The 25,381-nt window shown below is 47.1% G+C and overlaps 1 protein-coding gene and 1 non-coding gene across 2 annotated transcripts; one reads left to right on the top strand and one right to left on the bottom strand.

Moving 5' to 3' along the window:
• Positions 1–6,251: 6,251 nt before the first annotated feature.
• Positions 6,252–6,323, bottom strand: TRNAQ-CUG (transfer RNA glutamine (anticodon CUG)). Its single transcript has one exon. It is a non-coding gene; the product is annotated as a tRNA-Gln (tRNA).
• A 227-nt stretch (positions 6,324–6,550) lies between these two features.
• RAB11A (RAB11A, member RAS oncogene family) lies at positions 6,551–23,944 on the top strand. The gene is made up of 5 exons (XM_063169988.1): positions 6,551–6,681; positions 14,303–14,498; positions 15,401–15,594; positions 16,531–16,611; positions 22,271–23,944. Exons 1-5 carry the CDS (start codon positions 6,642–6,644, stop codon positions 22,408–22,410), a joined length of 651 nt encoding a protein of 216 aa, XP_063026058.1. The 5' UTR covers positions 6,551–6,641; the 3' UTR covers positions 22,411–23,944.
• The last annotated feature ends 1,437 nt before the right edge of the window (positions 23,945–25,381 follow it).

Raw genomic sequence — 25,381 nt, forward strand, 5'->3', positions numbered from 1 at the left:
TGACAGCAGGTTTCCAGAGGAAGGAGTAGGAAAGAGGCAATGGGTGATGAGATTACCCCCACAGAAGGAGACTTCTGCTTGGAATATCAACACATCTTTTCAGTCTCTCATTGTGACTGTTTGTGCTTCCATCAGATTTTCCGTTTGCTCCTTCAGCTACAGGACCAGATGGCTCCCACACATTATGCTCTGAATCATGGCAAGGCTCGGGGTGTTTGCTGTGTGTCACAGCAAACACAGGTGCCAGACCAGGTTAAACTCCTCACAGCCAGCATGGTGCACCCTGCTCAGGGGTGGGACTGCAGCAGGTACCTACAGACACACTCTGGGGAAGATCTGAGCATCCTTTTCTTCTTGCAGGAAAACGACTGCCGTACCTTGAGCGCAGATAGCAGGGAAGGGAGGCAGAGCAGTGACACATGGCAGAGGACAGATGCTCCACACTTCCCGTGATGCACAATGCCTGATGGCAAGGAGTCCTGGTGGGCCAGGGACAGGAGGCTGTTGTTCCCCCTCTGATTTCCCCTTGCAGCTTGTGATTAAACTGGTGCTGACACCTTGCCCAGTGCCTGTTTGCAGAGCCAATAGCCTTGGGCAGGACTTCTGGCCATGAAGCACCTACTGGAAGAAGAGACAATCTCATTGTTTGAGAGCATCTCTGCCTCTGGCATCTGTTAAATAGAAAACAAAACTGATTTTCTCCTCACTTTACATAGATCTGGTGTAGATCCAAGCTGTGGCAGCTCTGTGAAATGAGAGTGAACAGGAGGGGTGTTTGCAAATGTAATGGCCCCTATTTAGGAGGGCAAGACTGGGAGGATTACACAGAATGTGATTTGTGCTTCAGTTACAAGACCATAAACATCACCCTACAGTTCTCTTTCACTGAAATACTGCATTTCTGAGCACTGAAAACCACGGGAATAATGAAAGATGCTTTTGCAATACCTAGGAGACATCTGGGGCTCAGTGCAAGTTACAAATCTGGAGGCAGAGGATGGATGTCCTGGACAGCACAATTGATATGGTGAGTGTGCTCCAGGTCACACCACGGAGGAGCAGCCAAGAACCTGGAGACTGTCCAATGGCCACACTCCACCCCAAGCATTTTCTGAGATGAGAAAACTCCCCTGTGGCTGTTTTTCAGCTTGCTTTTCTTGCTGTGTACTTACATGGCCCTGTGTTGGAAGTGACAGGGCACTTTGTGAGCGTGTGCTGTGCTGGCCTTTGCTGACAGGCGCTGGCAGTCAGGGAACACTCGTCAGGGACAGGGACAGTGACCAGGAATGTCACAACCACAGCCTGTGCAGAGCAGCTCCCATGAAGGTTAACGCGTGTCGCCACCACCTTTGAGGTCAGTGTTGGCCTCGCTTTAGCAGTCCTATAAATAGACGCCCAAGGTTGACTGAAAAGAGGATTTGGCTCGGCTGGATCTTGTTTAGCATTCCCAGGAGAGGAAGGCAGATTCTTTTCCCTTTTTCTCTTCCAGCCTGTAACCTTGAGTTGGTCTCTGTGGGGAACATTAGTGGATTTGCCAAAAGCGCTGCCGCTGTGAGCCGGATGTCCTGCTGTGTCACACAAACCACATGTACACGTCTCTCCAACCTGCAAACCCAGACCTAATTCCACTAAAGCCTCAAACTAATTCCTCACTGGCAAAACTAGGGAAAAACCCAAACAAACCTTGAGCCTAATTGCTTGAAAACAGTAGGACACCTAGTGGATTTATAGGGAATATCTTTGGGATTATCAGCAACATTTTGTCATTTTCTTGGCAAAACCAGCTGTGAATATATTTATAGAGCAATCACTGAAATATGAGGGTTTCTATTTAATAAATTAATCTTGTTATAGCTGTTACAGCCTCCAGTTTGCCTGAAGAAGTTATTGCAACCTATAGAAAACCCAAAGAGCATTGTTCGAATGACTTAAAAAAAAAATTATGGAAAACTGGATGGTTCCCAATGTCTGGGAACAGGAGGAAGGATATTCTGCCAGATCAAAGCCATCCCAGTTGTTCCATCTGACAGCTCTCTAATGATCTTAATGAGCGGAGTTTTACAGCTCAGCCTGGCTCCTAGTACAGTGGTGCAGCTCCACAACAACGTGGCCATGCTGAGCACAGCCCGCCAGCCCTGCTGGTTGTTTCAGCACAGAATGACTTGGCCACAGAAGCCAAAGTTCTTCATTCCCCAGGGCTGATCTTTTGTATCCAAATTACAAGATGAGGGGCCACGTGATAACGCCTGCGCTGCTGTCGCTGCTTTTGCCTGGTACCAGCTCCAACATCAAGCAAATTTTGACCCTAGAGAGGGAATAAACCCCTCTGGCAGGGTGTGTAAGAGGAAGAAGATTTTGAGTGATGATTCTGTGAAATTATACCTTGGCCAGCAATTATCCTGGGGCTGCCAGGGTTATCTTGCTGGTGTCTCTGGAGGCAGCAGACACAGACAAAGAGATGAGTGATGAGTCCAAAATGGATTCAGGAAACTGATGACTTCATTTTGACAGTCATCACGAGGAACGCCAAGTCATTGAGTCCTGCACTCAATTCCTGTTCCCAAAACATGCTGAAAACTTTCCTTCCTTTCTGCTTACCATAATATTGTCCTAGTGAAAAATGTCTCCAGAAGATGGTTCATTTTTCTGTTCCCTTCCCACTCTTTCTGCAGTGCTGCAGGGACTCCTAAAGAACAGCAAGACCAGAATGAGATTTGATTTTGGATAAAAATTCTGTTCAGATGCAGGTATTTTTTTTTTATTCTAAGTTCAAGGTTAGGATCGGAAAGGCTAATTTAGAAATTATTTTTTATTTGGTCTATTTCTTCTTATACCTTTTCTTCTTAGAGCTGTAGAAATCAGAAAGGACGTAGCACGTGATGGAATGCAAATGAGTTATCAGCAGAAAAATTCATATTAACTCCTTGTAATAGAATTACCTGTGGCATAGAATTACCTGAAAAATAGAATCCTTGTACATTGTAAACCCTTTAAATTGGTCAAGAGTTTTGAAACAGATTTTTTTTTAAATTTCAGTGCATGGATTTTGTATTTGAAGGGATTTTTTTTCTGACTGACATGTCAAACTGGGGATGGTGCGTGCTAAGAGTACACTTTTCTCTAATTTAGCAGCTGGATTGGAAAGCTTGAATTATCTCTGCATAATTGCAATGATTAATGGATTGTTAGGAAATTGCAAAGTATTGATTGAATTTTCCCCTTAGGAAATATTTCTCCTCTGATAAAACACAGTTCTGGGGCTTTGCTTTTGTCTTTCCTGCTTTCTGCTCCGGGGAAGCCAGGGGCTGCTTTTATCTGGGAAATGGGAATTTGGGTCAACAGCCCTTCAAGGACAATTTTGAATTATTGTGATTTCCAATCCCAAATCTTCTCTGAGCTTTGCAAGGAGATGGATTTGCAAAGTGTGAACAGGGATTTCAGAGCCAGAAAAGCTCTTTTTTTTTTTTTTTTTTTTTTTTTTTTTTTTTTTTTTTGCTGGTACCAGCAGCAAATACTGGCCATCCCTGTTTCACATTCTGCCATTTCCATGTCAAATACCACCAGTGAGCTCTGAAAGGCACCTTGACCTTGTTGTGGGAATGCCACAACCACCAAATATAGTGGCAAATTTTCCACTTTATTAGGCCAAGATTACTCTGGGGGATCTCAGGAGTTGGTGGGAAGAGGGAAGTGGAGAATGAAGTGAGAATTGGATGCAGGGAGAGCTTGATGCACAGTGCCTGGGGCTGGGCAGCTGAGAGCTGGGAGCCCTGACACACATCTGCACCTTAATGGTGCTGGGCTCTTTTTGGCAGCTGCTCTGGGAATTTCCAGAACAGACCCATAAATACACAGCTATCAGTGCGACCTCTGCTTCTTTTCTTCACTAAATTGAACATCCAAGGCCCAGCTGAGTATCATTCCTTGTCTCTGCTCCAGTTGCTTGGGACGTGCTGCCTCTGCAAATGGTTCTGCCTAAGTTAGGAATTATGAGAGCGTGCTAATTCAAGGTTTGCCATGAATTTGGTGTTCCCGCAAGGATGACACTAATGGCAATTAGTGCAGCAGAAATGCCCGTGCTGAATGACTGTTCTCACATTAAAAGCTGTCACTTGGAGAGCACACAGTCTCTGTTATTCCAGGCCTGACCTCTGCTTTCTGGCTGTGTTTCCTGTGCACGGCAGGTGTCCCAGGCCATCCCATCACTGCAGCAATTCACTTTGGGAGGGGACACGGGGAAAGAGCAGAGTAGCCCAAACCAGCCTGTGCTGACAGTGACATTTCCTGAGGGTTTGGATGTTCTCCTCTGGGGCTTGAACAGCAACAAAATTAACCCAAGAACAGAAACAAGACTTTAATTTCTGGAGCTCCTTGCTACTTCGAAGCTCTCCTCATGTCTTGCTCAATCAAATCCTGTTTAGACAAAGAGCTGTTTCTACTGTTTCAGTTTCCACCATGAAGAATCTGATTTTAAATGATCAATTGCATTTAAACAGGCTTAGCTAGAAGTAATCCCTGCTGCTGCCCAACTCCATAGCAATCTGCACAACTTTTAATGTTTTACTAAAAATCATTGGTAAAAATGCCTTTGCTTTACAATGACTGCAGTTCAACAAGTGGCAGTGCTGCAGCAGTGTGGGAACTGTGATTTTTACCTAAACCAGAACACCTACTGTCCTCACCCTGTGCCCTAAACTCTTGTGCAGGGTAAATCAGTACCAGATGAGGAACATCTGCAATATGCTGCAAGAGGAAGTCATGCTTGCACACATGAAAAGTGTAAATAAAGGGTGTTTCTAGGCTCACAAACACAATCCAAAGCATGAAAAGGAGAACAGCTCTTACAGGAGGATAACTAAAAGTACTTAGTTTGTGTTATTTTAAGGCTTTTTAGCACTAACAGCAGTTCTGAAGGATGAAACCAGTTCTGAGAAACATCAAGTGAAAATTAATAGCTTTTTAACAACAAAGTTCAATGGACAAGTGCAAATAGGATATGAGATGGAAACCTGAGCTCCTGAATTATAAATATACCCAGCCTCTACACAGACAAGTATCTGTTATCCATTTGATGTACTACTCAGTGCCAAGGGATTGAGAAGGTGGCAGGAGCAGGATGAGCATTTTCAGGCTCGAGATTTTGTGTGTTCTGGGTTTGGCTGGAGATAAAAAGGATGAATCCAAAGACAACACAGATTCATATAGCTCTCACCACTGCAGTACCCCCTGGAGTAGCTGGAGGTGCAGGGCACATCAGAGGCTGGCAGCAGGATGTGGGTGAGCCCAGACTGATGGTCCCGATGCTCCTGGGGAGTTCTGTCCTCCTGTGGAGGGACACACTGCAGTCACACATTAGGTGCCTTTGTTATTAATGTTTTGTTTTCCCCACTCAGAAGCTCTGAGGCAGCATGAAGTATTTATCTTTAAATGCAGAGGATCACATTCTGGCTTGTTATGCTGCCAGCAGACGGTAACTGATGCACAGCGCTGCTGCCATGCCCTGGGGTTACTTTCCACACACAGGAATGATGACACAGCCACTGCTGCAGTGATGGCAAACATGCTGCTGTGAGGGCAGGCTGGTGGGAGAAGAGCAGTTTTAAGGGATTCTGTTTAATCATCTGGACACAAGTGCTATTTTTGTCTTCTGCTGTTTAGATCTCAAGCCTGCACCAGGAGAAGCTGATGACAAAGTTGGTGTCTCCCATGGCACAGGGGCAGACAAGGGGAACTGGACAACCTTTTGGGAAGGGAGAAGCAGGGTGGGCAGGGGTGGCAGTGAGAAAGGGGCCTGTGTTCATGGCCTCAGCACCTCATGAGCTGAAAGAGCTTGTTGGCATCTGATACCTCCACCACAAGCTCACATGCCTCTCTCAGCTCACTTCACAGGAGGGATCTTCTTGGGGGACTTCCCACCAACCAACCCCAAGCTTACCTGTGCTTGTGGGTGGCTTTGGGGTGAGGCCAGTGTGTGCCCATGGAGGCAGGAGAGGGGCATGCTCTCCATGATGGGGGTTAAGGTTGGTGAGTCCCAGGCAAGAAGTGAGGTGAGATTATCACAGTGTGTGAAGAGGCCCGGGGAGCTCAGAGCATGCCCATCCATCACCTGGGCACAGGACTCCTGGGAGCTCAGCATGCCCATCCATCGTTTGGGCACACGGACTTGCTCGGGCAGCTCAGAGAATCCCGGGCATCGTTGGGGCACACAAAGACGAAAACAAAAAAAAACGAAATGGGGGACGAAAAGATGCAGGTTCCACCGAGATTTGAACTCGGATCGCTGGATTCAGAGTCCAGAGTGCTAACCATTACACCATGGAACCGCTCTGCCAACAGGCTCTCCCGGCTGCCTCTAGTTCCTTGCACGCTGCCCCGCCTCAGCACGGCCACCCTCTCCAGGGGGACCGGAGGGGGAATCAGTGCGGAGGGGCCGCGGGGCCGGGCGGGACCCCCGCTCGTTTTAGCCCGCTGAGGGCGCGGCCGCACCGCTGCCCCGGGCGCGGTCGTGCGGCGGCGCCGCTGCCCCGGAAGCGCCTGTGGGCGGGCGGGCGGAGCGCGGAGGGCGGAAGAGCTGCAGCGGCTGCAGGGAGGGTCCGGCCCCGCTCCGCTCCTCTCCCGGTCCCGCTCCTCCGCCACCCGCCATGGGCACCCGCGACGACGAGTACGATTATCTCTTCAAAGGTGAGGCGGGCAGGGCCCGGCGGGCGGGCGGGAGAGCAGCGGGGCCCGCGGGCGGGGCCGGGGCCGGGGCCGCTCCCTGACGCGGGGCCCGGCGGGTGGGGGGAACGCTCCGGGCCGCGCTCGGGTGTCCTTCCCTCAGCCCAAAATGTCAGCTCTGGGCCGCGTTGGGCAGCGGGGATTTGGTGTCAGCGCCGGTCCGAGGCTGCCCCGGGCACCGGCTGAGGCGGCGGCCGGTCTGCGGGATGGCGAGCAGAGATCGCCAGGAAGGATGCCCAGGGCTGATAAGGACTCGTCAGGGCTGATAAGAACCCTCTCTAGCTGTTAAATAGAGCTTTAGAGTGGGTGAGATATTCTCAGCATTGCTAGATGATGCGCTAATTGAATCAAGTAGTCCTTGCTGCCTTCTGTGTTCAGAGCCCTTGGCAAGGAGTGGAATGTCCCTGCTGCTCCACACCCAGAGATCATAAAATGCTCCTGGAATCATGGAATGGTTTGGGTGGGAAGGGCCCCTAAGATCATCGCGTTCCACCCCCTGCCATGGGCAGGGACACCTTCCACTATCCCAGGTTGTTCCAAGCCCTGCCCAGCCTGGCTCCCACAGGGAAGGGCAGGGATTCCTTGTTTTCCAGGGCTGATGCCCCTCCAGTCTGCCATGCAGTGCCCAGCTGGGTTAAAACCTTCCAGGTTGTTGTTAAAGACTCAATTTTGACTCCCTGCAGAGTAAAACACCAGCCTGCTGGACAGGTTCATGTAGCCTGCTGTGAAATGAGTACAGCAGTGCTGATGTTTTGAACGTTCATTATCCAGTTTTTAAAATCCCACTGAAAAAGCAAGCAAAGTAGTGTAAAAAAGTCGCTGTTTATTGTGATGTGGTATTGTAAATTTGAATTTAGGATTAAGATCATTGCTTGTTGTGTTGTAATGGTGAGAGACCCTTTGCTTGTCATCATGAAGGTAAAGGAAAGCACTGATGTTTTTCCTGTACCTTTAAGCTGCTGTAATAACTTTGAGGAATTGCGTTTTTTTGGTTGTTGGCTGTTTTATCCAACTGCGTGTGGAAAGTGGCATTATTTCTGCCTATAAATCAGTCATCTGTACTGCTATGGAAATCAAATCAGGAAGTTCCAGAACAGGCTCTTTTCTCAGCTTGCAGCCCTGGCAAGGACCTTGCTGACCACTGGTTTAATGGCATCAGGCAGTGTTATTGTAGGTACTTGTGTGCAGGTTATCAGAGCCATTGAATTACCCTTGTTCATGCAGTTCTGTCAGTGGGCTTGTAATTAATGTTTTAGCTGTGAAAGCCTGGGAGTATCAGTGACACAGGGTTTGTTGGGAGAGCTCCTATCTTTCATTTGGCCTGCTTCCTTTTATAGTGGGAAAAAATAAAGTTGGAATCCAGTTATAGGGAGAGATGCAAAGCTGATTTAATTGATTGCCTTTGCTAAAGCTTTTTCTGTTTAGCTTGGTTTATAGAAGCTGTTGGGGATGCAGGGAATGCTGTGAAAATGCTGTTGTGAAGATAAATGATTTGGGTTTTTCCAGCCTAAAGTGGACTGCAGGAAGTTGATGCAATGCCACTTAACTGGGATTGATGTGGCAGCTGAAATAACACAAAAATGCAAAGTAATAAAACCCTGGAAACTTTTGTAACTTCCCAGAGGTGATCGTTGTTCTAAACAAGCTGTCACCACTCTGGAATGATCTGGAAATTATTGCAAGTAGGTCTCTGAACTGAATGTCTCCTTGCCAGGCACTGGTCAAAAAGGCAAAGGATAGGTAAATCTTTTGGAAAAGGAAAAGGGAACTTGGGGACAATGTTAAGTCAGTGTTTGAATTTTAGACATGAGCATCTTGGGAATTGAGGTGAAATGTAGACATGACAGACATATCCATTTTGAAAGGGATGTTCTAGAATTAAAAAGGTGGAGAAAGGCATCAAAATAATCAGAAAAGAGACCTAATGGATTCATAGCCCTGACACTGAACTGATGTACAGCTTGATTAAAATTTAAACAGTGAGTGATAAGGGCAAATAGAGAAAGTATCTCCTGTTTGTCATAATTTCTCTGGATATCTATAATGCTTCTTTTATTGGGCAGTGGGTAAAAGCAAAAGGACAAAGTCCCTCAGGTGTGTATGCAAATTTTGAAGTGGTGCATTGCCATGCATATTATAAATGGATTTGAAAGCCTGCACAAATTCATAGAAGCAAGAAAATCTTGTTTGGGGCATGTCAGTGTGACGGTTCGTCTGAAGGCATTGCTGTTTGAAGATGCAGGGGCTGGCTAGGACAGAGATCAGCCTGTTTGTTGTGATACACGTCATGGTTTCTGGACATTGCTTATTTGGAGTCAGACTCTGGGTGTGGGTCTGTCAGGACACTTCATCCAGCAGGACATTTCTGGGTTTATGAAGGGACTGTATGGGTAGGTTGGTGGGACTGAGTTCAGAGTTTGACCTGGTTAAAGCAATCGTGTGATGTTCTCTAGTCTGGCTGTTTTTTACTGCTCCTGGGCTGAGCTGCCACGTTTCTGTTTGTGAGACCTCTGGTTTTGTCCTGTCAGCCCCTGACTGCAGCTGTGTGTGGAAATCTGGCTGACTCTGCTGCTGGGTGTAAGCTGAGCCCACCTGTGCTGCTGGTGGTAAAATCCAGGGACCTGTTACAAAATACACTTCTCCTGACTATGTTGCAACACTTCAGCATATAGGAAAGACTAAGCCTAGCTTGGAAAAATTCTGTTAAATTCTTCTTGTCCAGCTTCCAGTCTTTGTATCCTTCCGTACTTTTGGGGTCTGGCTGAGAGCAGTGCCTGCTGTTCCCAGAATGGCCCCTGAGGAAACACAAGGCTTTGAAGTCCAGTTCATAGAAATTTTGCTCTAATTTTAGTAGGAGGAAAATATAATAATGATACAAAGATATTGCTTTATTACTTAATAAATTAAGCCTGGCTTTAGCACAGGAACCTGTTGCTCCTTTTGATCAATGAGCTTGCAATAGATGAGCAGTTATCAAAGGAACCCTCACTTGTAGAAGATGTTGAAATTTTTTTCTATGGACAAAGCTCAGGATGATTTTGTCTGCACCTGGACCATCTAGGACTCTGGATTTGGGGCAGGCTCATGTCAAGGACCTGACTTGTGGTGATGTTCTGTTTACTGCTAGGAGAATCCAGCTTCAGCTCTCTGCTTCTTTGCATCATGTTCATTTCTCCAACTTCTCCCTTTGACATTGAGGAAATGCTCTGAAACTGAACCAGCTTGCTGGTTTGGGGTTTAGAAGACACATTTTTACTTGTGTGTTTAGATAAATATGTGGTTGCAGGACATTTATTGGTTTGACAGTGGCAGAAGCCCTTGTCTTTCACTGCCTCAGATGTGGAGGCACTTTGGTGCTGCAGCAAAGCTGCTGGTGCACCCATTTACTGCAGAGCTGTTGGGAGCTGGTACTGACTGTATGGAGGGTAATCCCTGCCCCAGCTGGGGTGCCAGGTCTCTTTTGGACAGAAAAAGAGTGAATAAAATGGGGCACAGCTGAGGAGGGTGAGTAAAATATGTGATGACCATGTTGGGTTTATGGCCAGCTATGATGTGCAGGATCATGTCATTTTTTTCACATGCCCTTCAAACTCCAGCTGAAGTGGGCAGGGAGAGGTATCCATCAGCAGGTTCTTCTGGGGATCATGAAGAGATGTCCAAGTTTTTTATGGATATGTCTCTTAATAGCAGAGCTCAGTGCAGAGACAAGTTTTAGACATGGTGATTTCCTTGTGCTGGTGTACTCATCCTAGATCATGTAATCTGTGACTTGTGCAATAACTTTTGCCACAGACAACACAAGCTGTGCTGGACTCTATTTTCAACCTGATCTCGTATTTAATGAGATGATTAAAATATTTTCTGAAAATTTAAGCTCAGAGGTTTTACAGAAATAAAAATTGTGTGAGTGAGCTGGAATGTTGGTGAAAAATTAATAATCCTTTCTTGACATAGTTCTCTAAATTGCTTCTCATGCAGCATGGGAAATTGAGTTCTTATTTTGGTCTTCTACAGAAATAAATCTGGAATTATAGAGTGAAATTTATACAGAACTGTGGACTTCACACTTCTTTTTTTCTGTCTCTCCACTGAATGCTTGTATGCTTGTCTTAAATGTTTGGGGTAGTAAATGCTGTAGAAAGTCAAATGCATTGATTGAAAGCACGTGGTTGCAAGTATTGAACTGTCCCAGCACTAAATCAGTCACTTGGGGCTGGGAGATTATTTCCATGACTTTCAAATGTGCCTGTACAATTTTCCTTGCTTGTGCAACTTCCTAAGGTGCTGCTCCTGTGAGGGAGGTGGTGCTCCAGAGCTGGTTATTGATTAATGTCAGCACTGGGTCTTGTGGCTGAACTGGCTAAAATGTTTCCTCCAGACCTTCCTCCTTCCAGTGCCGATGTAGGAAAGGAATTTGTGGGTGATGCAAGTTGGGTGGGACAGAGGAAGTGGGAGTGTGGCTCTGAAAGAGCTTTGTGCAGATGAGGACTGTGATCCTTCAGATAAGCTGGGATTTGGGATGTAAGGGTTTATCCCTGAGGACTTGGACTCTGGTAAAGTAAAAGTTTGCCAACCTAAAGCTGAACAATTAGGTCTGATGAGAGGCAGATAGAGCCCTCAAGGTGAAATGGTCAGGAGAAATAATTCCAGCTCCAGGTGTGCCTAACACACAGAGATGGAAATACTGAAATCCTTGTCTGCATCACAGGGAGATCTGGCTTAGAACAAGGTGTGCAGTCCTCACTGTGCTGAAAAAAATTTGAAAAACTTGTAGGGAAGGCGTTTGGGGAAATGAACAATGTGTTTTATGGAACCATTTGACAAGTTTTTGTATTTAGCAAATACAGCAAAGCCCAGCCAAGCTGTGGTTGCTTTCTGTAAATACCCCAGCCTAAACACCACTGGGAGAAGACACTAATGAGCTAATGGAGAATGCTGGCACATGGATACCACCATCAGCTGACCACTAATTCCTTCTGAAAATCAGAAGGCAATTTCTAACCATTAGGAGTAAGTTTCTGGAAGGAAAGCCCAATGAAAGGGACAATGTGTAGGAAAAATTAACTTTATCATGGCCTAGATAATGTCATTTCCCTCCTAGGACCTGTTTGTTTGGGGTGTTTAGTATGGGACTTGGCCATCCAGGGTCATTCCTACTGCATTTCTATGTTAAGAATGTAATACATGGGAACATGATGTAGTATAAAATATCAAAACATGGTGGCTTGATAAGGAAAGCAAAACTGAAATTAATAACACAACCTAAGTGGCTGTTAGAGCTGTTTCAGTTCATAATTTTATTTAAAGAGTGATACTTACCCAGACGGGCAGAAATGCAGAAGGTGTGAGGAGTCTGAGGCGCCTGCTGACATTCCAGGCTGTCCTCGTGCCTGTGTTCAAGAGGAGCTGCAATGGCCCAATTAAGTAGAGGAAATAGCTGACTTCAAGGAGGAAGGTATTATTTTCCCCTTATAATTGGGACACATTAATCTGGTGCTGGAAACCATTCAGAACATAAGCAGTGTGGGATTCAGACACAGTAAGGGAAAAAGCCTGGCAGAGGAATTAAAGGCATCCCTCCATTGTCAAATGACTTAAAGGTGGGCTTTGCACTGAACTACAAGAACAGGTTTGAAGGAATACTTTACAGGTATATGATGCATCCTATTGGGAAAAGGAAATGATGAACACGGATTGCTTTTCTTGCTTAGAGAAGCTTCTGGCCACTGCTGGGTGATAGCAGGACTGAGCTGTGCAGAGGGAGCTGTCAGCCTTTCCCTCCTAGGAACTTGTTGTGTGTCCCAGTGAATACAAACATGATGCCACCCATGGTCCAAACCTGCCAAAACAGTGTTGAAGAAGTGACTTGCCAGTGGCAGAAGAAAGCTGTGGCTGTGTGCCAGGGGTGGTGATGCAAGTGGTGCCCTGTCCCCTGCACTGGCTTTATCAGGATGTAGCATCTCTGTGCCAGCAGAGCTGTTCAGCAGTGACCTGGCACGCAGGAAAGCAGACTCCTGTTTGCATTGAGCACAGGGCCTTGCCATCTACCTGCACTTGTGATCTCCCTACACAGGAGAGGTTAACAGAGGGTGCTCTCTGCAGCTCCTGTGCTTGGCCGGCTGCGTGCTGAGTCAGCTGGCACGGGCAGCTGGGGAGATGTTTGTTTTGATGAAGTATTCTGCACAAGGCTGTGCTTGAAGCCAACGTTTTCTGCAATTTTCATTTATGGAGGGAGTTTAAAAGGTGCTGCTCTGCCCTTCCAGTCGGAGCAAAGAATTGCTCTGCATTATTTAAACAGAAGCTGCAGAGGGCTGCAGCAGAAGATGGGAGTGTTTCTGCTGCTGGACCGAGCTCCACGGGGGGGTTTGTGTCATTGAGTGTGTTTGGTGCACTCTGTGCTTTGTTGTACCACACAGAATCTTGAACTGTGTTGTGGTATCTTAACAGTTAATGATGTATGTTACTGAGCAAGTAATTGTTTTTTCTAATTAAACAAAGACACAATGTTTGCTGTCACCTGAGTGTGCACTTTTTTGCTTGGGCTGGTGTTGATTCAGTGCTGAACTTCATTATTGGCGTTTCTTCTCAATGATTTTTTCTTATTTTTCTTTCCTTTCCTTCTCTACTGGTTTGGAACCTTAAAGGCCATAGGATTACCCGATGTGACTCTGGTTGTGAGCACATTTCATCCACTGTTCTGCTTCTTGGTACTGAGTTTTAAGTTACAATTCAACTTGCACCTTTCGACTCAGTGTTACAAGATAATGCAGTGAATCCTCGTGATGCTGTTTTTCCTGCAGGAACTGGACTTTGAACCTTCTGTCAGTCTCTTGTCAGGCATAGCTGAATCCTTCCAATTAGTTTGCTTTGCTGGGATGAGTCAAGCTGAGCCAGAGAGTGGTGGATCCAGTTGTGAGGCTCAGCAATCCCCTGGCAGCTTTTTTGAGCAGTTTCAGTCCGTGGCCTGGTGTGTGCAGGAGCCACAGCAGCAGTGGGGACTGCAGAAGGGCAGAGAGCTGTGGCTCAGCAAACGTTTCAAACTGGCTGGCAGGGTGATGGTGGCCTTGGGGGTTCTTTGGTTTGGTTCTCTTTTCGTTTACAAAGTTGTCTGTCCCAGTGGGGAACCTGTCTTCTGCAAAGGCATGAGGAGTGTAAAGCAGAGTCTGCTGCTTGCCCTGTGTTTTGGACTTCTGCAGCAAAGCAGATTTCAGTTGCGTGGTTGTAGGGTTTGTGTTTTGGTTTTTAGTTCTAGTATTGTTTAAGGAAATATAACTGGTCACCAATGTTTGCAGTGGCAGCCACGTGTATTGTTCCTAAAAGAGGAATGTTGTTCCATGCTGGGCAAAGGAGGCTGAAATATAACCATTGAAAGTCAAGCCTAACATCTGTTCAAAATGCTGGTGAATGTGGCAGCTCTGGTTTTCCAGGAATGTTGAGACTTGGACAGCAGATCCATGACAAGGATGGTGCCATTGCCATTCTTTTCCTTCATGCTTCATTCTTTAAAAGAAATATTTCTTGCATGTGATTTTCAATGTGTCATCTACATCTGGAGTCTGAGCCTGATAAATTTTTTGTGTTGCAGTTGTACTCATTGGAGACTCTGGAGTAGGCAAGAGCAACCTTCTGTCTCGGTTCACTCGCAATGAGTTTAACTTGGAAAGCAAAAGCACCATTGGAGTGGAGTTTGCCACGAGGAGCATCCAGGTGGATGGGAAGACAATAAAGGCTCAGATCTGGGACACGGCGGGGCAGGAGCGATACCGAGCCATAACCTCAGCGTAAGTGCAGCCCGGGTGGCTGAGGAGGGCAATTCTGGGCCCTTCCAGTTCCTCACCAACTGCAAACAGGGGTGTTGGTGTTTTACTGGGTAATACCCACAGCCTCTGGTGGTGGGAAGGTTAAATGTTATTCAGCCCAGAAACTCGATCTAATGTGTTCCTGCACAGACTGATTTCCTTTGCAGTGCTCTCATGACACGGAACTGGGGGCATTTCGAGTTTAGAATGCAGGAGCTTTGAGAGACTCATTTCCATGAAGTGAATGATAAAGGAATATCAGTGTTCCTGGTCGTTTTATCAGTGGTAACCTAAGAGCAGAAACCTTCCTGTAGCAGCCAGGAAAGACTGCTCACTTGTGTGCTTGTTTGATTGTTAAAAACCAGCATAGCGAAAGCAGGATTTCAGTAGAGCTGGGGGGAACTGTGGGGTGGGAGAACATAGCCTGTTTCCTTTTGAATACATTGCTTTGGCTCTCACTTGAAAGGAGCTGTGCCCTTTGGTAAAGGGAGTAGATCACGCTGACATTTTTATGACCCAGTGAGTCACTCTACAGTCTCCTTATCACTCTGGGCTGTGCCTGTGCTGCACCCACAGTGATGGGTGGGGAAGAATTTTCAGGAGCGGTTCAGAGGTGGAAGGTGACAGCAGCTTCTCACAGAGCTCACAGTTTCATGTCTGGGATGCAGGGTTTCCCCAGAGCCATGGGGTTTGCCTCTCTCCCAGACTCTGAGCTGGCCCTGTGGTGTAACTTCATCTGCCTGCTCCACTCCCCCGTTCTGTCCCACGGCCCTGGGGAACTGCCCTGGGCACTGTTTGCATAGCTGGCCCAGCCAGAGCTGCTCCCCAGGATGGCACAGGCTCCTGTGGCCTGACAGTGTCCGTCTGTCTGTCCCTGTGCCCAGGTACTACCGGGGGGCCGTGGGGGCACTGCTGGTGTACGACATCGCCAAGCACCTGACGTACGAGAACGTGGAGCGGTGGCTGAAGGAGCTGCGGGACCACGCCGACAGCAACATCGTCATCATGCTGGTGGGCAACAAGAGCGACCTGCGCCACCTCAGGGCCGTCCCCACCGACGAGGCCAGGGCCTTCGCAGGTGGGGAGCTCAGGAATTCCCTGCTGCTGTCTGGGGATCTGCACACCTGGCCTGGGGAGGGTGTGGGTAGGAGGAAAAAACCTGCGGCTGCTCATGTCCCTCAGTGTCACATGTCACATTCAGTCAGAAAGCAGATCTTGTAGAACGTGCATGTTGTTTCAAGAATCGCCCCGAGGCACTGAACACCTTAAACCAGATTTATTCTCTTGGCTGGGCACTGTTTGTCTTGCAGAAACTGTGCCTGTGGCTTTAGGTGTGAGTTTCTAGTGTGGTGGTAGCTTTTCCTTCAGTGTCCCAACTGACCTGCAGCCTTACACAGGTGCCTGTGGCTGAACATTTTCATTAAACTGGCTCTCTGACTTTTGTTATGTAATTAAGATCTGTGAACAGTAGTTCTGGTTTCTGTAAGCCTTGGTTCAGGCCCAGTCTCTTTCATCCAGGAGTGTAGCTGGCTTCCTCACATTAAAGTTTGCTGTAGCTCCGCTGGCAGAGTTTATGGCCAGTGAGGATCCCAGCCTGCTGCTGGAGGAGTGTCAGTCCCCCTGCTGCTCTTTTCCTATTAAATAAACTGCTGTGATATATTAACAGGTGGGAGGTGGAGAAACTTGATGAGGTTGAAAAAAATCTCACAAACTTTCTCACACAGAGAAACTGCAACAGATTATCCCTTTCAGTGATGCTGGAAAATGTGCCTTTAGGTTAGACAACATTGGGCTGATACCTGTGCTTGGGAGTGGGTGTAAATTCTAGCGTTGGTGTTGGGTGTGTCACTTTCCCATCACTTAAGGGGGAAAACCCCACAACTTGTTTTACTTTCTCTTGATACCTGGGTGTCTCATCAGGAGCACTACAAATATTCTCTGGTACAGAAGCTTTTCCAGATGGGAAACAGATATGTGCTGTACCTCTCTAATTATAGTATTTCTGTCCACACAGAGAAGAATGGTTTGTCATTTATTGAGACATCTGCTTTAGACTCTACAAATGTGGAAGCAGCTTTCCAGACTATTCTGACAGGTGAGTCATGCAGGGCTTTGTGCTTCAAGGGGGAAGGGCAGGAGGCTGCTCAGATATGATGCAAATAGGCATTTCTTTGCCTATAAAGTGTTTAAAATGTTGCTATTTAATCATTCTTCATTAGCCATAAGATTTGGAGTCCAGTTTCAAAGAGTCGCAGTTGAAAGGCCAGCCTTGAACTGGGGAATGAATCCTTGTTCACTTTGATCTGCCCCGGGTTTCTTGTCAGCCTGGTTTGTGTTTCAGTTTCCATCTCCCATTACAGGGAGTGCCCACGGGAGGGAATTGTCTCATGCTGGCATCAAGTGAGAACAGCCATTGTTTATCAAGAAGCCAGTCCAGTTTGTTTCCACCTTTAATGGTGACCATGGCAGTTGCCAAGGGAAAGGGGATGAAAGAGCAGAGATCCTTCCTTTGAGACACAGTGACTCCTGAGCTGCAGGAGTTGCTGTTGTTGTGTTTAAGTCCTGCCTGGACTTTTGGCCTGTGTAACATGTGACAGCAGCCAGTGCTGCATTTTTATGCACTCTGGATAAAGTACTTCCTTTTTGTTTAAAGCCTTGTTTAGGTAGGCAAAACTTGTTAAAGCTGAGACACTCAATTTGAAGAACCTTAACTTAAGCCTGGCTTGTAAAAGTGGGGTAGGAATTCACAAACTGGTGTGGAAGTCACTCACTGTCATGAGGCTTCTGCATTTCTGAGCAGCCAGGGCACAGTGGGACACTGTGGCCTGTGGTTTTGGAGTTTTCATAATTCTCAGCTTTGGCAAATGTCCTAGTCTGAGTTTTCAAAACATCTGAGACACTCCTCTGCTTGCTGTGTCTATTCTAGATGTGCCAGGCAGTTTCTTGTTTTCTCCAACTGCCTCCAACATGTTTTCCAGTTGCAAGTTTCAAGTCTCTCCTTCCCAGTGTAGCATGTGCCAGGCTACGTGATGTGCTTGGTATGAGCAGTGGCCCCACTTCCAAACTGTCTGTAAATCAGATCTGCTTGCTGTGACAGTGACACCTAGTTAGTTCTGAACTTCTCCTCTTTAGCACCTAATTTAGACATTCCTTTAAAAACACACCAGAAAGGTCCTGCTAGCTATACTGGAACATGCATGTGAGAATAGAGCTAGGAGGTTATTCACTGTAGTAAAAGTATAAATCCTGTAGCATTTCTTCAGTTGTTTGAAATGCTTTATGGACAGCCTGGCAGTGGAGAGAGGTGTTAGCTACTGAGGTATTAGCTGCCTGTGTCCATCTGTTTCTTGTTTCATCCTGAGTTGTAAGAGGCCTCTGACAGTTCTGACTCTATTGTGTTCTTACCCTGGGTTCCTAAGCAGTAGTGCTCCTGTGCAGATACCAGCTAAAAGTGTGTTTGTGTTAGATGGGTAAAGAACTTTGTTTCCTTTTTGGTTGAACCATGTGGTTCCCTTTTAACTTCAGTGTAGTCATTTGGTTGTAATTCCAGCATTGCACAAATTTGTTTCAAAAAGAAAGAATTCTGTTAGCTCACACATTTGTTCCCTACATGACAAACTGCCAGTGCCATCAGAAGGTGGATGACTAAGGAGTGGCTGAGGTGTTGGGATGCCTGCTGCATTTCCTTTTTTCTTCACATGCCCAAAGGCAGTCCTGTCAAAAATGCACATGAATTTGGGCATGGATTTTTCAGAATAAATACACTGCTCACTTGTCAGTGCCAAAACCTGAGACTTTTTCCTTTATGCCCATGTCCTTGGTAGCCCTTCTCTCAGGAACACCTTGACTTTGAGGTCAGATTTGGCCAGATGTGCTGTGTGTGTCATGTAGAACAAGCCCTGCTGCTCCCACTTTCTGTTTGCAGAGGCTCAGGGCTCTCAGATGCAGGTCAGTTAATTAACTCATACACCAGCACTAATAAAACAACATCAGATAAATCAGGCAGTGTTTATTCCCTCCCGAGGTGGCTGCCAGGCTGTCATGGCCACGTAGTCTGGTCACCTCACAGTCCCCATCTCCTGCTGGCCTGTTTGTTCTCTCAGTGACACTGGGGAGGTGAGCAGTCTCCTGTGTGCCCTGGGCTGCCTTCAGAGCCGTGTGATGCTCAAAGGATGCACTGCTGCTGCCATGGGAAGCACCTCACCTCTTGAGCAGAGGCTGGGCTTGCTTTATCTCTCCTCGCGTGCTTCCCACAGTACCTTTTATTCCAGAGTGAGTTTGGATTCTAATCTGTGGAGGTTTGGTTTTTTTTACTGGTTTAATATGTCTGTAAGCAGAGCTGTCTGTAATGGGTGATAAAACTTGTTCGTGGTGGGCTCTGACAGATTCTTGAGGCTGTTGCTTTTCCATGGATGTCAGTGTTGCCTGCGTGTTGCTGTGACAGAGTTTGGGGTGAAGAGCTCTTGGGTTTATGAACAGGATCCTTGTGATCCTTGTTCAGGAGAGTTCAGCTGTGCTGGAAGAAATACTTGTGCTTAGTGGGCATGTGCTCTCTGCAGACAGGGGCTCCTGTTTGGGGGAGATAAAGGTGCAGTGAGCAGTGCCTGAGCAGCAGGTTGGCTCCAGCTGGGCTGTGACTGGCACGCTAAGGAGGGCTGCTCTGGAGCTCACTTCACAGCTGGCTTTTTCTCTTAATGACTTGCTTTGAAGGAAGGAGGGGGGCAGTCATCTGAGGAATGTGGTTTTTGGAGTCACCCTGCAGAATCCTGGCTGCTGTGTTTGGCAGGGCTGCCTCCCAGCTCAGTGCCTGTGGCTGGAATGCTGGCTGTCCTTGGGAGCAGGAAGCTGGGGAAGCCAGCAGGCGTTGCCGGCGGCTGCGAGCAGAGCTGGCTGACACAAGGGGCAGGACGAGCTGCTGCACCAGCCCTGCTGGTGTTTGCAGTGCTGGGAGCTGCACCACAGACACCTCAGGCTGCTCAGAGCCTTTCCCCAGCTGCTGGGGTCTCTCCTGAGCTGGGTGTTGCGGCCAAGGTCTGTAACAACCCTCCTTTCTTTCCAGCCCTCCTGAGGCTGGTCTGGTTGGGACAGTGATGGAAGTTGGTGAAGGTGCTTCCCTTGGAGGTGTAGCAGGGTCCCTGTTAAGCTTATCCACTCCTGGATTCTCAGATCAGGCACTTTGGGTAGATGGCTTTGGCCATGGGAAATACGAATCCAGTGTCGTTAGCACAGCCCGAGTATGTGATCTACTGCTACAGGTGGAGTAAGGGATAAAAGCTCTTCTTTCTTCTCCCATATACAGAGGACTTTTAGATGGGGTGCATCATACATGTGGTGGGCTTCCTGTCCCGCTGTGGATTCCAAATGAGGTTTTAAGGACCTTTCCCATCTGTGACTTAGAGTAATGGTCCCTATCCAGATTGTTCTGTTCCAAGATGTCTAGACTGCCAGGGCTGATTGTTGTGCACACAAAGCTGCTTTGTATCATCTGGCAAATGACAGAGACTGGTATTATGATCCCAGCCACCCTGAGCATTCACAGCAGGATAAAGCATCCTTAAAGTAAACTGGAGTGTGCCTCCCTTCCCTGCCTGGCTCTGTGCTGTCTCTGTTCCCACACCGCATTCTGCCGTGGTTTCATCTCCAAGGAATCCCATCACCAAGGAAACAACATCAGAGAATTAACATCGAAAAATCGAGGGATTTCCTCTTTTGTTGCCTCTGTACACCTGAAAATGAATGGAACCCCAGTGCAGGCTGAGCAGCCAAGGCCTGGCCCAGCTCCTCCTGGGCAGCAGTGTCTCTTTTTCCCAGCTCTCACAGTGCAAGGCCTGTCTCTCACAGTTCCCTATTATGCAGTGATGCATTCTGCTAAATGTGCCCTTAATAAGGTCTCATTCAGCTCCTGAGCAGAGCCCAGAGTGCTGTGTCTTCATTAAAAAGGGCACATCTTCATTAGGCCAGAGCTCTCGGGGCACAGCAGTTCCGGTGCAGGCTTGGCTGCTGGGCATTCTGCCCCAGTGAGAGCAGGTTTGGGCTGTTCCCCCTCCCCTGCCCTGCCACAGCAGCACAGCTCACCAGGGAAGGGCAGGTTTCAGCATTTAGGCTCTGGCTGCACCAAGCTTTGCTCTGCAGAGGAGGAAGCAGCAGGTAGCAGCAAATTTGGGGCTGTTGGCAGTGGATTCATTTGCAGGGCTCTTGGGGAGGTTGTGGAAGTGAGGATCATAGGAAGATGTTCCCAGAGTCAGGAGTAGATTATCAGTAAGGGAATTGGTGCTGTTAAGATTATTTTTAAGGCTTTGGGGCTGATATTTGCTGTCAGATGAGGCTGTTACACAGAGGGCACCCTGTGTGAGTCCTGGCTGGTGGGGTGGAGCCAGTGTGTCATACATCAGGCACTTGTATGAACTTGTTCAGGAAATTCTCTGTGAAACTGAGGGTTGCTGCTGCTGGAGGTGCTACTAGAGAATTCCCAGTGACAAAGGTGGCCAGAGGCGTTTCCTGTTGATGGGAACAGGCATTGTTCTGCACTGGGAGTGAACTGGCTGCCAGCCCTGAGCACGGAGCTTGTCCTGAAGGTGCAGAGCAGATTTCTCCAGCTCTGCTCCTCCCACCCCACACACGGGCTCTGCTGAGTGCTGCCACGGGGCCAGGCTGAACCCTGTCTGCACATTCACACACTGGGCTGCAGGTGGCTTTGAAGGCCTGGTTTCAGGGGTTTCACTTTTCTTGTTTATGTGTAAGATGGTTGGAAAGAAGAGCAAGTGTGAGAAAGGGTGAAATCAGAAAATCCTTTAACCTGTTCAGCTCTTGTTTGCTTGCCTCAATGACCTGATCTGTACCTGACTGCATATGAAAAAGCCATTTTAATGTAGTTTGTTCCTTCTGAGTTTGAGCTGGGGCTTTTTGTAAAACTGAGCTTTAGCAAGCTTTTATTTTTTTAATGGTTTTCAGATTCAAATTTGCAAGTGAGTTCCACACGTTCTATTTTTGGTGTCCTGTGTTTCCTTTCTGGGGGTGAAGTGCTACACACACTTTACTCTCTCAAGTGCAGCTGAAGTGCTGCTGTAGCTGCTCTGAGTTTTTGTGCAGCACCATCAGCCACGACAAGCCCCACCAACAGGGCAAGGCTCTTGGTGCAGGTGTTTATCCCATGCTCTCTGATTCCTTTGTTGAGGATCTCTTCATGTGGAGCCCATATTTCTCACACAGCACATTTTGGAAAGGGTTTCTGTGCTGCTGCAGGGGCTGAGTCTCCCCCTTTGGGCCCAAATCAACCTTTTCTGATGATTTAACACTGCTTGATATGATAGACGTGATGGGTGTGCTCAGCAGGAAGAAATTGCCCTTGCAGTCCTATCAGGGAGAGAAATCTGGAATGGTTCCCTTTAATCCTGTTTGTGGATACATCAGCAAACATGTGACCTTGTCCCTGGACAGTGTCCTTGGAGCTTAAGAACCTTCAGAAGGAATGGATGGGCACATAGTTTCTCATTCATAGCACGGAGATTTGTGAATTCCATCCATTTACTGACTCTTATCTCAAGGAAAGTAAAACAGTTGTTAAAAAAGTAATTTCTGTTGCAAATATATATTTTATTTTCTGTATCTAGAAAACACCACAATTGAACTTTGTGTGGAAGCTTCATTGCATTACTTGTGTAATTGCAAAGCTGTGGCTGATTTCCCCCAGGTTTAACTCTTGGGTGGCATTTTGCTGGTGTGCACATATTGATCAGCTCTTTCTCCTCTTCCAGAGATCTATCGGATTGTTTCCCAGAAGCAGATGTCTGACAGACGTGAGAATGACATGTCCCCAAGCAACAACGTGGTTCCCATCCACGTCCCTCCAACCACTGAAAACAAACCAAAGATGCAGTGCTGTCAGAATATATAAATTGCCCATTCTTTCCTAAAAGGCTGTGTATATTCCCCAGGTCCAAGATTTAAATATATTTGTAATTCTCGTGGTTACATTCTTGTGTTCAGTTACTGCTTATTATTTCTCCATGTCTTAAACACTTTGATTTCAGTGTTTATCAGTCTCTTTCTTGGATGTGGCTGCAGTATTTTCCCAACGCCGACCTGTCAGTTTGGGCTCAGTAAATTGTTTGGAACTCAGCTGCTCCCTTCCCAACATGATGCCCACTAGTCAGAGCACTGACACCTTTGGAGAGCACTTGAAGACATTATCCTGCTTCTCACAAAGCAATTACTGTCAGGTTAACAAGGAAAATCTCTCTGGGCAGAATAATCTTTCCTTGTCTTAAGGTGCATTCTGCATCTAAAGCTCGGTGAAGCTCTGAAGTGCAATTTTATTGTAAGTTAAATGTTTTTGGCTACATCTTCAGATTGTCAAGTGAAGTTTTATAGGATATTATGGGGGAGAAAAGAGAATTTCTTGTGAACAAGCAGCAGTTAGCAGCAGTTGTGGCTACATGTGAGTGAGGTGCTGTGGTTTGGCACCTGCTGCAGAGGAGGTTGATGTGAGGCAGAGCTGCTGGGACCCCACGGAGGTGCCCCTTGTGGAGGAGGTGAATGCAGGAGCCACGTCCTGAGGAGGGTGAGGAAGGGTCACTCCAGCTCTGGAACTTGCAGCATCTTTGTGCTGCTGGAGGCTTGGCCTCCACAGTGCTGGTGCTATCAGGATTTGAGGATGCCTTTTTTTCTTTCATGGGACACAGACTTGAAGGGTGTTGGCACGTATTACATATCACATCTATTAATGCATGCCACATATATTAATATATACAAGTGCTTGAGTTGATGAATAAATAACTTCCACTACCTGGCCTTAGTTTTCAGTTCTGGTTGATCCAGTATTTTTAAATTATTCCAGTGGTTTGCTGTATGTTCTTCAACAAAACCCTCTGGAATTTTCTGTCTGGATGTGTTCCTCCTGTGGTCTGTTGCTCCGTGCCAATCCTGTCCAATCTGCCTGTTCAGGGATACATGAACTGTGCCTTCTGTCACTCGCTCTGTGCTGTTCCTGAGCACGCCTGACGCTGGCACTGGGGGCCACAGCCACTGCATTCCCACAGGATGTCAAGGAACTCTGTTGTGCAAATGCCTGCAGTTATTTATACAATTACTGGGAAATAATTGATTGTAGGGGACGTTTCTCAAACTCTGATATGACCCACTTGGAAGATCCAGATGTGGTTGGCACTTCAGCTGTGTTCTGTTCCCAACCTTTCTGTCTCGCGGTGCTCATGATGTGTGAGGCACACGGAAGGCATTGCTGTAGTCGGTCACTTCTTGTTTTTTACTCCATTTCTCCTCCTGGTATTAGTTCTGAAGATGCTATTTTGATCTGTTTGTAAATTACTTTGTATTTTATGCATGTACTGTACTTTGATTCATTATTTTTTTAGATTGATTTAAAATATATTCATCCATGATTCTAATAAAGAATTACAGGGGACAACTCACTGTGGTGTTGGGTGCACTTTTTGGGAGAATTGGGATTTGACCTGAAGGTTTTATCTTATGAGCTTCTTGGAGGAGGCAGTGAGAAGACACTGAAGTGGATGTGTCCCTGGAAAAGGAGCTGCAAAGGTTGTGTGGCACAGTTGCCTTCCCTGAGAGCAGCTCTGAGCTTCCTGGGGCTGCTGCAGTTTGTAGCCAGGGCACTTTGGCAGCTTCAGGAAGCTTTGAAGCTTAGAAAATTCTGTGGGTTCCCTCTACTCAAACCTCTGAATAACTTTTGCAAACCTGTTTTTTTTCCCCATGTTGCCACGAGGAAGAAAATCCGGTGGGAGACAAACTCCTGCATTCTGCAGCAGATGATGGAAGCTTTGGATCCTGCTGTGGTGTCCTGATGAAAGGTGGGATCTCTCCTGAGCAGGGTGTTGTCACCAAGGTGTGTGACAGGGTGTTGTGACCATGAACACCAACGGGGCAGCATTGGTGGCCCTGGGGAGTGCTCTGAGGGTGAGCTGTGAGCCCAGCCCCTCACTCACTGCAGGAGCTGTTCTTGCAGCACATCCTCTGCCCATACTGGAGCAGATTTTGGAATTAATTGATTTCCCTTGGCAGTCACATTCCGCATTTGTCAGCTGGAAATGCAGGATGAGTTTCACTCTGCTTCCTTTTCTCATTCCTATGAGCAGGTGATTTGACTCTGCTGTCACATCAGTCTGGATTTTGTGTGGTTTTAGGCAAAACTCTTCCTCATGCAGCAGATGGAATTGCAGTGCAGATGGTGGGAGCACAAACCACTGTGGGAGGATGAGGCCTTCTAAATCAAAATCCAGTGGGGTGTGTACAGAAAAGGAACTTCTCACCTGGGAAATACTTTGCCTGCTGTTCTGGGGGTCTGTGCTGTGTTTCCCTAAGGATTGCAGAGACCTGGCTGCAGATCCTGGCCTGGGCTGGGTCACACTCCTGGCACAGGCAGGTGCTTCCAGAGGTGTTTTGGGAGAGACAATGCAAGTCATCATTCCATCTGAATGCTTTCCAATGGGGGATTGTCCTGTTCAGCTGCTGATTAATCCTTCTGTTCCATAACTGGCACAACTTGTGTACTGAAGTGTCTCCTCCCTGCTCATGGGAGACAACTGATGGTAACAGACACTGCTTTGGGCCCTGGAAGGAGCTTTCTGAGATTCTGGGAATTCCATATAATGCTTCAAAATGGACTTTGCTTGCCAAAAGGTTTCGCTGTCATCTACATACTCGAAAGCCCCAACTTTTAGCAATTATTCAGCGAGTGTCAGTGCTTCCTGTCTTTGATGGGAGTTGAGGTTCTGACTCTAAAGCAGAAAGGACATGGAATTGTTCTGATTTAAAGACATTTTTATTAAGCTAGAATTACTTATTCTATAAAGTCAGACCTGATGAATTTCCAGCCTTAAATAGCTTATTGA

The sequence above is a fragment of the Melospiza melodia genome, chromosome 15 (assembly GCF_035770615.1).
Source record: "Melospiza melodia melodia isolate bMelMel2 chromosome 15, bMelMel2.pri, whole genome shotgun sequence".
Taxonomy (NCBI): domain Eukaryota; kingdom Metazoa; phylum Chordata; class Aves; order Passeriformes; family Passerellidae; genus Melospiza; species Melospiza melodia.